This window comes from Sinohyriopsis cumingii, chromosome 1, assembly GCF_028554795.1.
Source record: "Sinohyriopsis cumingii isolate HCF-2022 chromosome 1, ASM2855479v2, whole genome shotgun sequence".
Classification (NCBI taxonomy): Eukaryota; Metazoa; Mollusca; class Bivalvia; order Unionida; family Unionidae; genus Sinohyriopsis; species Sinohyriopsis cumingii.
This window is the reverse complement of record NC_142961.1, coordinates 121,493,309-121,508,410: the sequence shown is the minus strand read 5'-3', so window position 1 is coordinate 121,508,410 and position 15,102 is coordinate 121,493,309. Positions and strand designations below refer to the sequence as shown.

The window sequence follows — 15,102 nt, the reverse complement described above, 5'->3', positions numbered from 1 at the left end:
TCTGTTATTAATTTTGCTTTGTATTTTGATTGGTTGTGTTTCCTTTTAATAGACTGGTTACTCAAAAACAACATACTGGTATAACAGAGGTGACATCTTGGATTTTTTTAATGCTAAATGATAAAAGCAGATTGAATCAGAAATTTTCTTGTGTAGTAATATTCAGAAAGCCATTTGTTTAAGGTACATAAGGATTATCAGATGTTAAATTTTGGAGTAGCGTTTAGCAAGGCTGAATTATAGTGAGGGTAACCAAAAGTTAGTTGATAGCATCAAATCCTGGTTACTTAGATAGGAGCTTTTCATTCTGATATTGCTCCAACGATCTACTTGTTTTAGATCTCCCACTTCAAAAATTTCATACGTGAGCAAATAAGGTACTATCTCTTTTGAGACTTATGATCATGTTTAAGTTGTTGATTTTGTCAGCGCACCAGATGTTCTTCTTTATGTTTCTGCAGCAAAATGTTGTGTTGCTGTATAGGTTTTTTTTTTACATTTGCTAATGAGAAATCCAGCTTTGTGGACTACCATGTATATGCACTTCTAAGTTGAGTCCAAATGCAAACAACATAGACCCTGATTTGCCATTGTATAATTATCCAGCAGATTAAGGCCTATGTTGCTAGTTGTATTGATTGCACTAAAAATTGAACTGACCCAGATCTGCTGGTGCATTTTGTGATGGCAAATCTGGATTTGTACATGTGGAAGTTGCATTTGACTTATAAGTGAGTATATATGGAACATGTTTTATGAAATGCATTTAGTACACCCAATATATGGCTGCTAACTTGGCCTTTTGGTTGTACATTTAACTGTTTATGAATTGATCTTAGGTAATGTAACTGTATGGTAGGGCATTCTCAGATCTTGTAAAAGCTGTTTGTAGTTGAGTATTGTTTGGAGGTAATATAATTTTCTAGCTTTGTAGACAAAAAGAATACCAGCTAATAAGGTCTAATGGTTTCAATTACTTTGTTGTCTTGGGGGTCCCCATAGACACCCCTGTCTGTTGTGTAGCATTATTAGAAGTGGTGCTAGTAATATAGAACTGAAAATATCAATTATGACAACAAAAACAGCAGCCATAATGAAAAGAAGCTTTCAACTCATCGTTATGAAGTTCTTTTGTCAAACATTTAGTTTCTTTTCATATATATATATATATATATATATATATATATATATATATATATATATATATATATATATATATATATATATATATATATATGGCTTAGGTACTGTATTTCTTTTCATTGTCTTGCAACTATTTTTGACCACTTCTGACTGTTATTATTACTGTTACTACTACTACTACTACTGTTGCTACCACTATAACTACTACTACTACTACCACCACCACTGTTACGTATGTTTAATTTGCAATGTTAGTTTTTTTACATTTATTATCAGCTGTGGGTTATGTAAAATTGTATCTTGTAGCTGACCTTGTCCAAAATCGAGTTTATTGTGTACCTGACCAAAATCATTGATTTTTAAAATTCTGTAAACAACAAATGTATATTTAATATTTTCTCTGTGAGTATGGGTTTAATATTAGGATCATTATCAATAGGAGTAAACATTTATCTTAGTCAAGGATATCTTGTTTACCACATTCTATATTATAATTTTGATAACAGATTTTATCTTGTAAACATTTGGAAGCCTCTAGAATGACATTTTCCATCAGGTAATATTTTTTAAAAAAGAAAATGCTAATTGTGGCCTAGGTCAGGTAGAGGAGTATAAAATCTTGTTTGCTGGAAAAATTATTGATTCCTGCGATGTCAACTGGACAGAAGTCATATATATTGTTGTATCCAGATTCTGATTTGGGTGAAATTGTTTATTATTCTTTGGAAATACAAAGTGCTCAATAGCATTTATGTTGAGAGACATTAATTTCGGCATTATAGTGCATTCAGAGAAGGAAACCTTGGATTATATTACTATGATTCAACAAAAGACTGTTGGCACGTCAACACAATTCAGGCTATTAAGTACATTATAGATTACAGGCCACTACAGGCACATTAGCACCTTCAGCATTTAAAATTATTTAAAATGCCACTAAAGATTATTCAGAACTTTATGCATTAGACTTGTCTTAGTAATTCTTGGATTATTTGGGTTTTAATTATCAATACCATAAGTTCTTTATGCATTTCCACTTTGTATTGAAGAGAAAGAAATTATATGTTGAATTTTACAAAGCTTTTCTGTTACTTATTTTAAAACATAAAGCAATTACTACTATTACTACTACAACTACTGATACTGATACAACTACTGCTACTACATTGCTTCAGCCTGATAGAAATATAGGGGCTCTGATACTCCCAGTGCCATTCTTTCCCTTCCCCTTTGCCCTTCAAGAGCCTCCCCTGTGCCTATCACTTGATCAAATCACCTGCAAACTGTTATTCTATTTATTGCAGGTATTTTTCTGTTATTTGATGTAGGATAAAAACTTGAATGTGCTTTTATTTGCTTCTGCTTCCAAAAAGATGAAATTCTAAATTATATATGTCATGTCCATGATGGATTCTACAAAATTGCCCCATTTTTCCGAACAGCCCTTCAAGAAAAGTTACCTTCTTCCCCTCCTCTCTACAAGAAATTCCTTCAAGGGAACTAGTTCTGCTAGTAGCACTGCTGCAGGGTTCATACAGCTCCTTGAATACCTTGAAGTACTTAAATTTTAAATGCCACCATTGCTGGTCCAAAGCCTGGGTGTAAAAGAAGGAGGGTTGGGTATGGGGTTCGCAATCCAACCCTGTAAAACCCAACTTGCTACAAACACTCCAACAAAAGAAAAACCAGAAACTGAAAGCCTGAGGGAGGAAGGGTCTTCTTCTGGAAGACTTGTGATGCTATGTAGTGAAAGCTGTGAGCAGACCACCCTTCTATCAAACAGGAGAATCAACATTGCAACATGGAATGTGAGGACAATGTATGAGGCAGGAAAAACAGCACAGGTAGCAGCAGAGATGAGGAACTACAACCTATCCCTACTGGGCATTAGCGAGACAAGATGGATTCATTCTGGACAAAGAAGACTGATGACAGGAGAGATGCTGCTGTATTCAGGACATGAGGAAGATAACATGCCTCATATATGAGGTGGTGCTCTTGCTGTCGAAGCAAGAATATAATGCACTGATAGGATGGTAACCACATGGGCCCAGAATCCTCAATGCCATACAGTGCTATGCTTCAACAAATGACAGCGAAGAAAATGATAAGGACCAGTTTTACAACAGGCTACAGAACAGTGTAGAGAACTTCCCAGACAAAGACATTGACATCCTTATGGGTGTTTTCAGTGCCAAAGTTGGGCCAGGCAGCACAGGGTATGAACAAGCCATGGGGATCCACGGCCTGGGCAAGATGAATGAAAATGGAGAGAGATTTGCAGACCTTTGTGCACTGAACAACCTGGTCATCAGGGGTACCAACTTTCCCCACAAGAGAATCCACAAGAACACATGGATATCACCAGACCATGTGACAGAAAATCAGATTGACCACATCTGTATAGCCAAGAAATTCAAAAGATCCCAGCAAGATGTGCGGGTGAAGAAGGGAACAGATGTGGCATCTGACCACCACTGCAAGTACAGCAGAACAGAGAGACCCATAAAGGACAAGAAGGGAAAGACCACAGAACACCAAATGAATTATGGCAGAACATTTTGAAGAACTGTTGAACATGAAAGCACCACCAAATTCCCCAGAAATCCACCTAGCCAATGCAGATCTCCCCATAAGCTGTGTCGCGGGTTTGAACCCTGGCCTAGTAATACCAAAGGCTTAAAAAAAATGGTACTAGCAGCTGCATTCATTGGCACTCACTGTTAAGAGGTTAGTGTTAGGACTGGTCAGCTTGGTGTAAAGATAACGTGACTCTCTGTGACATAATGCTACATGACTTCGTCATGATGCCCCAGTGTTAGTCATCACTATAAACATAGCTATAAACTGCCACACTGCAGCCATCATAGCGATTTGACTGAAAAATTGTTTAAACTGCATTAAAACTCTAAATCACACACGCACACACAGACACAGACACACACACAGACACACACAGACGTACACACACACACAGACACACACAGAAACACAAAAAAATTCTGACGCTTAACTATATACATGTACCTTCTATACTCGCTTACAAATCAAGTTGGGGCCCGGAGTGGCCGAGTGGTCTAAAGCGCTCTTTGTTACGGATCACTGCCATCTCACCTCTGTCTGCGGCGGTTCGAGTCTAAGATTCAGCCAATGTGGGCATGTGAGAAAGCTTGCCAGTAGCTTCTCGTGGGTCGGTGGTTCTTTCCGGGGTTTTCCGGGTTCTTCCTCCACCATTAATACTGGCCGCCATGTATAGCCTATCGTGCTGAAAAATGGCGTTAAACCCCACAACAACAACAACAACAACAACAACAACAACAAATCAAGTTAAACTGCAAACAACAAAAGATCTTGATCTGCCACAGCATAATGCACCTGCTTGCCAGGGTATGTATTGTTTGTTCTACTGATTTTCCAAACAAACTGTATAGACCCAGATCTGCCAGTGCATTACACAATGGTAGATATGGGTATTTGCAATTTGCAGATGAATTCGACTTACAAGTGAGTCATTCAAAGAAAACAGGTTTTATACAAAATTTGCAATTTTTGAAGTATATGAAAAAAATTGAAAGAAAACCTTAATGCCATCTAATGAATTATCATGAATTAGGTCATTAAGATTTATTACTGGAGTCTATATAGATGGCCTTGAATCGGATTCAAATCTGTATGAACTCTGAACTATCCAAGGCTATAATGCTGCTACTACTACTACTACTGCCACTTTTACAAATGTAAAAACTACTATTACTGGTGCAGCTGCTATGTTACTAATATTACAGTCACTGCCATTACTTCAACTAATACCATCACCTCCAGGACCATTCTTATCATCACTACTGTAACAGCAAACCATATGCAAGTCAGCACCACTTTCATTTTTGCTGTTCACATCTAGAGTAGTTTTGCACATGGATAAATCTATCATTGCTTGTTAAGGGTCATTGCTCTACTTTGTTCCATGTCACTGTGGAACAGAGTGGATCAAATTACACTTGGGCTGGCGAAGATAGGATAAAAATCAAAAGAGAAGGTTTGGAGACCTTGTCAGTTCAGTTTCTTTAGAAGAGGCATTTGTTAAATTCCTATTCATGTAATGTGTATTTTTCATACTCCCACACTTGGAACTGCTTCCTAATTAATGGAAATGTTAAAAAAATATTGCTTGTATCAAAGCAGGAGTAAAATGCAATATTTTACTAACGACAGCAAAACACTGGTTACATTTGAAAATTAAGTGAAAATGCCATTTGCTTTGTTTAGAAGATAATGTATTTGTTCTAGATTTTTTTTTATCAATCCAGATAAGTAAAACAAATCAGCACAACTTTCAGTTAAAAATATTTGTATATGGACATGCAGAAACAAGAATTGCCATTTTTGTGGATTGATGATGAACAAAAACTTGGAGCATAAAGAAAGCTACAAATAAGATAATAAGCTGAATCAGGGACCATATATACTATCACTATTAAGTTGAGTCCAACTGCAAACAACATAGATCCTGATCTGCTGTTGCATATGTGGCCACAGATCAGGATGTATTTAGTTTATTTTGTTGATTACTCCAAACAAAACTGCACGGACCCAGATATTGGGTCGTGTTATAGGTGAGTTTATATGATAGATACAGTAATAATTGAATTAACTATACTCTAGCATCATGTCAATTTACTCTCCAAGATAACACCTTTCTTTCACTCCCACTCCATCTTGTCTGTATATAAATAAAAGAAATTACATTTTCCTGTTATGGACAATTTAATCTCTCACAACTTAGCCTGTATTGTTTGGAGCAGGGTTAAATCAGCAACATTTAGCCATTTTTAGGAACATGTTTCATTTTTGACTGACTGGTTTTCTTTGGCCATGGCTTGTTTATAGCTTTTGCAGTCTCCTTTAAATGAAAATACTTTTTGGTCCAAGACTGGTGCACAGAGCCTAGACACACAGATATTGTATACCTTATCAATGCATTTTACCGTAAAGTCTCTTATGTGAGCACGGCTTCAAAAGAATACAATATGACAATTATTCAAGTCTGTTTAGTGAGCACAGCTTCAAAAGAATACAATGTGAAAATTAATTCAAAGTCTCTTTAGTGAGCACAGTTTCAAAAGAATACAGTATGAAAATTAATTCAGCTTGTTTACTGTGACATATGATTGAATGGTTTGGTTTTGTGTTCTTTGGCACAACAGCACGAGTAAGTTTTTTTATTTTCTTGCTGTTGCTTTTGGAACATTGCAGACCCTTGCTGATGTGAAGGTAGGATTCAGCCTGCATCTTATAATGGTGAATCAGACAGACTACCCACTTCCTCCATAGTTGCCTCTATGAAATACAGGAGTTTTTTTTTTGACCTAATACTACTGTACATCCTTTAGCCTGCTGGTCCTAAAACCCGTTTTTTTCTGCAGAATGTCTTTTGATGCATAGATTCATTTATATCTTCATGAGTGAGTTCTGTAACTACATGGAACTGAACATTTCATGGTACTGTGGAGACAGGGTTGTGCTGATTTGTCATTAAACTCTCTGCATATACATATAACTGCCTGCATCATTTGATTTGTACATGTATGCTAATGTCCCAAATTTCAGTCCCCATATTGTGTGATCCAGATTTTGCGTATAATACTTTCTCTTGTGCTGCATCATGATTGGGGTAACCAACCACAAGTGTGGTCCAGTGCAGATGCTGTTACGTCCATCTGTTTGTTTGTTTAAATGTCTGTCTGTCTGGTCAAGTTTTAAATTTAGGCCAGTTTTTTAGGCACTGTTCTGTTTAAAAAAAATAATAATAGAATAATAATGCCCATCTAACTTCAAGCATTTTTTCCACGGCACGTTGTTAATTCTCGAATATGCCTCTTATATAACCATTCCTAATATATAATTGTTCATGCTTATCATGTATCCAGTGAACAACATGGACCCAAATCTGCAGCCATATAATACTTTGATAGATCATATAGCACACAGTTTGTTCTTGTGACATAAAATAAGCATTGTTGACCCAGATCTGCCAGCACATTATGTAAAAGCAGATCTACTTACTCAGAGTCTAGGCTATTTGTAGTCAGTGTATGGTACACACAGGCAAATGGTAGACAGTTGTAATGACAGAAAATTAAAGTCCAGTGATATATAGGTATTTGCTATTATATACAAAGACTACTTTCTCCATATATTCCTTCAACTATCATATGTATAATACAGCACATAATCTCTACAAGGCCCTTCATTATAACACTTCTTGTTTTAAGGTCCTTCATTATAACACTTACTGTTATAAGGCCCTTCATTATAACACTTACTGTTATAAGGCTCTTCATTGTAACACTTCTTGTTTTAAGGTCCTTCATTATAACACTTACTGTTATAAGGCCCTTCATTATAACACTTACTGTTATAAGGCCCTTTGTTACAACAGTGTTCTTGTTTTAAGGTCCTTCATTATAACACTGTTATAAGGCCCTTCATTGTAACAGTGTTCTTGTTTTGAGGTCCTTCATTATAACACTTACTGTTATAAGGCCCTTCATTATAACACTGTTCTTGTTAAAAGGCCCATCAATATAACATACCGCTCCGGTGGCCTAGTGGTTAGAGCATCCACCTCGGATGCAGGAGGTCGTGGCTTGGCACTTAGCATTAAGAGGTTAATGTTAGGACTGGTCGGCCTAGTGTCAGGATAATGTGACTGGGTGGGACATCTTGCTAAATATCTGTGGCATGGTGCCCTAGTACATGAAATCACTATAAACTGTGACACTGCAGACATCGTAGCGATATGACTGACATTTTTGTAAAGCGACATTAAAAATCCATGTCATAAACACTCATTATAACACTGTTCTTGTTTTAAGGCCCTTCATTATAACAGTGTTACTGTTACAAGGCCCTTCATTATAACACTTTTCTTATAAGGCCTTTCATTATAACACTGTTTTTGTTATAAGACCATTCATTATGACACTGTTCTTGTTATAAGGCCCTTTATTTTGATACTGTTACTGTTATAAGGCCCTTAATTATAAACTTTTCCATGACTGAGTGGTCTAAAGCACTCACCATTATGGGTCACTGCCATCTCACCTCTGCGTGGGTTCAAGTTTCAGATTTGGCTAATGTGTTTATGTGAGAAAGCTTCCAGTAGCTTCTCATGGGTTGGTGGTTCTTCCCGGGGTTTTCTCAGGTTCTTCCTCCACCATTTTTACTGGCTGCCATATATAGCATATCTTGTACTGAAAAATGGTGTTAAACCATACAACAACAAAAACAATGTAACACTTTTCCTGTTATAAGGCCTTTAATTTTAACTCTGTTCTTATTATAAGGCATGGTATGATCATGGATCCTATGGTATTAAAAGTATTTGTATGATGTACTTCATTATAAGTTGCTTTACTCTATGGTCTCCATGGGAATACAGCACTTAAAAAATTGTGTAGATGAGTCAGGGTTTAAGATTATAATGACTGTAAATTGTTGTGATGTGTCAGGATATAATGTGTGGAAACTTTGGTGCAAGTTTTGGGTTGTTGTTGTTGTTGTTGTAGTGTTTAACGACATTTTTCAGCACAAGAAAGGCTATACATGGTGGCCACTGTAAATGGTGGAGGAAGAACCCAGGAAAAGTCCAGGAAGAACCACCAACCCACGAGAAGCTACTGGCAAGCTTTCTCACATACCTACACTGGCCAAGCCTAAGACTCAAACCCATGAAGACAGAGGTCAGATGGCAATGATCTGTAATGGTGAGCACTTTAGACCACTCGGCCACTCAGGGCTCCCAGGTTTTGGGTTGAAGATGTGGCACTAGCTTTCTACATCGGCCATAAAGATAAACAAAGACTCGGAATTAAGTCTTGTACTTGTGGGTCATCTTTTGAGGCAGTCAGTCTTTTACCTTTAAAGTCATTTCAAGAAAGAAACATCATCATTCATTGAAAATTATTTTTGGAACTACTTGTATTCAGTGGCGCAGTAAGGTAGTGGAATGGGACAAAGTTACAATCAGTACATTGTTGTCCTTTTCTGTCACAACATATGTGGTGCACTCCTACTGCTGGAGGTGAATCACCAAATACATTAAATTTATTTGTATTCTTACAACTACCTCCATGGTTATTTCTTGACTTGACTCAAATGACCCAGCAATGTTGTGATTACATTTCAGGTTTACATAGAGCTGAAGGAAATGGGTCATAATTTTTTGTAAGCTTTATATATAATCATGTTGAGACCATATCTGATTAGAGCTGGTCCCATGTGTACATGAAGGACCACCTTTTCTGCCAAAGAATCATGGCCTCTCTAGACAGGTAGCTCTCAGGAGAGGCCATATCACTTCATAATAAGTAAATTTGTGCATTGAGAGTAAGCGAGTCCTTCAAGATCAGTTGTCTCACAGCATTTGTATTTAAAGATCACAACATTTTCGTGGGCATACAAAATGAAGTCTAGACACTCTACTAGAAAAAATTATTGTAATGACTTTCATGTAAGAAAAAGTCCATTTAGTCCAGAGCTAATTCATTAATTAAAATTAATGTCACAAACTGTGCCTGTCTACTAGTTCCACAAAAATTGTATCTTGCCAAAATCTGATCATTGACAAAAGACTAGCATAGACTGATTTATCATTATTTACATATAAACTGTATCGCATATAGGTATTGCACAAGACTAGTGTATAGAGTGGGGTTAGTGCTTAATTCACCTGTCTATTCTAACAATGAGCTCTTTATTGATGGACTTTCCCCATGCTGTTGTACTGTGGAGTGTTCAACAGTGGTGGGCCATCACCACCTCCTCTACCCCAAATTACCCCTGCTAAATGGGTTGAAAAGTGAATGTAACATGATTTAGCAATGAACAGAGCCCACAGCAGGATTATGGAGAACTAGCTGAGCCTACACTGAATAATTGTGGAGGTTTTATCCAATGGACAGTTTCTTTGCCAACACAGAATTGTCTGTGCTTGTAGAATTTATTGGAGAAAAAAGATATCTGGCTGTCAATTGAATTTAGTTGTTGCGACATCTACATAGTAGTAATGAAAGCCGAAGATTCGAACATGATATCATTACCACTAGTACTAAATTTGTACCATTACCACTAGTACTAAATTTGTACCATTATCACTAGTACTAAATTTGTACCATTATCACTAGTACAAAATTTTTACCATTATCACTAGTACTAAATTTTTACCATTACCACTAGTACTAAATTTTTACCATTACCACTAGTACTAAATTTTTACCATTATCACTAGTACTAAATTTTTACCATTACCACAAGTACTAAATTTTTACCATTATCACTAGTACTAAATTTTTACCATTATCACTAGTACAAAATTTTTACCATTATCACTAGTACTAAATTTTTACCATTACCACTAGTACTAAATTTTTACCATTACCACTAGTACTAAATTTGTATCATTACCACTAGTACTAAATTTGTACCATTATCACTAGTACTAAATTTTTACCATTACCACTAGTACTAAATTTGTACCATTATCACTAGTACTAAATTTTTACCATTACCACTAGTACTAAATTTGTATCATTACCACTAGTACTAAATTTGTACCATTATCACTAGTACTAAATTTTTACCATTACCACTAGTACTAAATTTGTACCATTATCACTAGTACCAAATTTTTACCATTACCACTAGTACTAAGTTTTTACCATTACCACTAGTACTAAATTTTTACCATTACCACTAGTACTAAATTTTTACCATTACCACTAGTACTAAATTTTTACCATTACCACTAGTACTAAGTTTTTACCATTACCACTAGTACTAAGTTTTTGCCATTACCACTAGTACTAAATTTTTACCATTATCACTAGTACTAAATTTTTACCATTACCACTAGTACTAAATTTTTGCCATTACCACTAGTACTAAATTTTTACCATTACCACTAGTACTACATTTTTACCATTGCCACAAGTACTAAATTTTTACCATTACCAGTAGTACTACATTTTTACCATTACCACTAGTGCTAAATTTTAACAACTAAACTGTTAGGTGGTCTAATTGGATTTGCTTGTTATCAGGGCCTCAAGTCAATATTTGGCCGCAAGAATGGCACCTGAAAGTAATTAATATAATTTTTGAAAGCCATAGTAAAGGTGGGATTTATATTTTGTTCTTAATGTTAATTGGAGTCTGTGCTTAATTGGATGTAGTCCAGCATAATTTTCTGTATACCATACTTTTTGCATGATAGGATTGTGATGAGCTCATCAAACATCTTTGCAACATTTTGGCAATTTTTTTCCAAAAAGCTTTTATTTTCAATAACTATCCCCCTCACACACACCCTTTTCAAAATGTTTGAAGTAGGCTCCATAGAGTTATAATGAGAAAACACAACCATATTTACTCAGTTACATGTCAGATCCAGTTCAAATTGCATAGACCCAAATTTGACATTGCACAATGCAAAAGCAGATCTGGGTCTTTGTAGTTTGTTAGGTATAAAAATCCTCACAATTTTTGTCAAAGTTTGTGCCATTAAACATTTATTACTAAGGGTCTGTTTTCAGTTTTCTCTTTTGTAACCAGTTTCTACAACCACATATAGTATGAGTATCCTCTGACCTTTCCCACCCTGTGTTAGATACTATATTAGGAACGTAACTTTCATGATCTCCAACATGGGGTATGGGGCAGAGGAAACTGACTAATTGGAAGCATGTACTTTCAACATAATGCATACTTGTACGTATTCACTAATATATACATTTTATCATACATACATCCTGAGGTCTGAGACAAAAATTTTTTGATTTTTCATTATTATTATGGTTCATTGGGCAGGTTTAACCATGTCAACATACAGGCATTACAAGATCTTTTCTCAGATATATGATTGCAGGATTTGCAATTGTGCTGAAAAATCTGTTGAAATTACTCATTATAATTTTGAGCTCTTCATTTATTCTCTCATTAATCCCCTGTTATATTCAGAAAATTTCCCCCTTTATTACAAAATGGAAGGAGGATTTCTCCCATTAATTGTCTGTCCTAGAACCTGGTGTTAATACATTATTGCAAAATTATTAAGTTTTTGCATGCTTTTAAAAGATTTATAATCAAATAACTTTTTTGTCAGCATTTGAAATTTCTTACTTTATTTCAGGATTGATGATAACGCGACCTCCAAAAAACGCCACTGTTTTGAAGGATAAGCGATTTACTCTTCACTGTGATGCTGATGGCAAGTCACAGACAAGTGTTAAATGGTACCACAACAATGATGAGATTCCACGGATAGGCCAAAATTACAAAGTTCTCAGTGGATCTGGAGCATTACGATTTAGAACCATCACTGTCCGAGACAGAGGAGCTTACCAATGTCGTGTTGACAGTGGATCAGAGTCTGTGTTGTCCGATATAGCGTATCTCACAGTTCAAGGTATTTTCAAGAATTTTGTATAAACTTCAATATTCATACATTATTTCATTATTTTGTTTACTTTAAGTGTGTGTGTGTTTCAAGTTTGTTACAAAAGATTTCATATTTGCCTTTTGACTTTAAATAAAAAATCATTATGTTATTGCAGTACTTTCATGGCATCAATTTAAAATGACAATACCTTTATAGGTTGTTTATATTTTTTGTATTTTGAAGTGTCAGTCATCAAGATCACTATTTAACAATTTCTATGAAATAACTTTGGTTTTGTTCACAGTATGTGCCCCAGTCTTTACGTGTGGCCTACCTTTAGGGCTAGAAGGTCAGAAGTATTGATGTTAGTTGCATGTTATTTAATATTTAGAATTTCTCACAGGCCGATCGATGCACATGCAAAGAATTCCTTCACTATAGGTGCAGAAGTTAATGTGGTTCAGTGATTAGCATGCTGGACTTGGTGATTGCAAGGATATGGGGTCAAATCCTTCCATTGACAGTGGTGTGTCCTTGGCAAGATACTTTACTCAGATTGTTTCTGCACTAAATAACCTACTTTTATTGCTATGCCATAAGATAATATAACCATCCCATCTCTCTCGAACAAATTGCAGGTTTTGTTTAGTTTCTCTCCATGTTGTTAAGTAATGCACCACGAGTATCATAACTTTTGTCATCAGCACTCACTACTGTAGTTTTTCCTCAATCGTAAAATGTTAAAACTGGTGTACAAGTCTGAATATCCTTGACTTTCTTGAAAGTTTTAGCCTGATCTGTGCACGAGTAACAGGCAGTGTCTGATTTTAGCCGATACAGAAGTACTGCATTATTGTAGACAGATCTGTGAGGAATCTTCGACGGTATTGAACATACCCATGGTGCATCACTGATATTTCATAGAGCAAGTAGTTCTTTCACTGCAGCAGTCTTTGCCAAGTCTGCAAAAAACTGAATGGCTGTTGACTTACTTCCTCATTGATGCATTCTTGCTTTATTCAGTGTAATTCTTCTTTCACCTTTGACATCTAGGAATGGTATGCACTTGCATGTAGCTGCACTATACAGCCTTGCATTTTTCTTGAGTGCAACCTTGACAGTCTCACACATTATTTGGCCAAAAGTAGTCCCAAAGCTGCTTTGTTGATCCCTTCAACTCTCTTTACCAGCCCTATAGCATGTGCAGCACTATCTCCTAGGATACTGTTGGTTTGTCGTCCTTCGACGAGACACGATTCTGGTATCATCCCTTCTCATTATCTTTACTTGTAACTGGCACAAAATTAAAAGTACAAAACTAAGTCAGTGTGGGCAGTATAACAGTAAAATCAGATGGTAACAGTGTTAAAACTGGAACATGTAGAAAGGTTCTTGAGCCATCCGGCAGCACTGAATGTTGGAGTTGTGATATGCTTCTTCCATTTTGTGTAGTATATTTATGTGCCCTATGCTCATGCCTTAAATCCAGAATCCCTCTAGAGCTGCACATCCTGGATTCTTCTTGTTTCAGCTTTTAGTTTTCCTGTACAGGAGCTGTACATTTTTTTTCAGACATAACATTCGTGTCCAATTCCAGTGTCTAAATCAAGCAAAGCACCACAAATGTTCCTAGTCACATTTCATGCTTCATTGTCACCAATGCATATAAAGATTGAGCCAAGAAAGAATGCTTTTTGTATCCTGCATCCACAGTTAGCAGTATTTCATTGAATTTGACTTCAATAAATTTCCTAGAACAATAGACAGCTGACAGTCTTGCTTCATATTACACCTTCTGCAGTCTTTATCTTTAGTGGGGCATCTATCTTTTCTACCACACTTCCTGCTGTATTTATGATGAGGTTGTTGTGCTGTCTCGTAGCATGTTTGTACATTCATGCCACTGATGCACTCCATTTCTGTTGATACTGGCTTAGCGCCTGAAGCCTTTTTTTTAAAAAATAAATTCATTGCAATCTTGACAGTCTGACCTAGGTCTTTCATCTGATTTTTCATCAGTTCCAATTACATCGCTGTTTGTTTGGTCTTCGGTATGAGATCAGCCTCCATTTGTTGTTTTTCAGAAAGATCATAATAAAGAATTCAGATTACAAGATGATATAGCCTCATCCTTTTGTACACCAAAGTTGTAATGGTTAGCATTTTTATACATATTTCTGATGAATTCCTCCATAGACTAGTGTCCTATCTGACTTAATTAGTGGAAACATGCACTTTCATGAATTACAGGCACAGAAAACCAGCTGTCATTTTAAGGACACCCAGTTGGAAATATGTTGGAGATTGTGACCAAAGAAAATTACTTTTACTTGCTGCAGGTGCTTTACAGCATTGCAGTCTCTCTTCTGCAATATTTTATCTTGACGTTACATTTATCTGTTCTGTATTCATTTTATAATCTGGTAACCATAGCCCCTTTTAGAGTTTAGTTCTTGAAGTGACCATGTTTTATCCCACCCCATAAGGTTAGGGTACACTCATATCATTATTATCAATTTTAC

The 15,102-nt window shown here is 36.0% G+C and overlaps 1 protein-coding gene across 1 annotated transcript in view; it reads left to right on the top strand.

Annotated features, from left to right (window-relative positions):
• The window catches only part of LOC149807757 (muscle, skeletal receptor tyrosine protein kinase-like), a 164,975-nt gene that overhangs the window by 36,805 nt on the left and 113,068 nt on the right, over positions 1-15,102 (top strand). Inside the window, exon 2 of the mRNA XM_089970143.1 lies at positions 12,332-12,607. Coding sequence (XP_089826269.1) covers positions 12,332-12,607 — 276 coding nt within the window. The remainder of the gene's footprint in view (positions 1-12,331; positions 12,608-15,102) is intronic.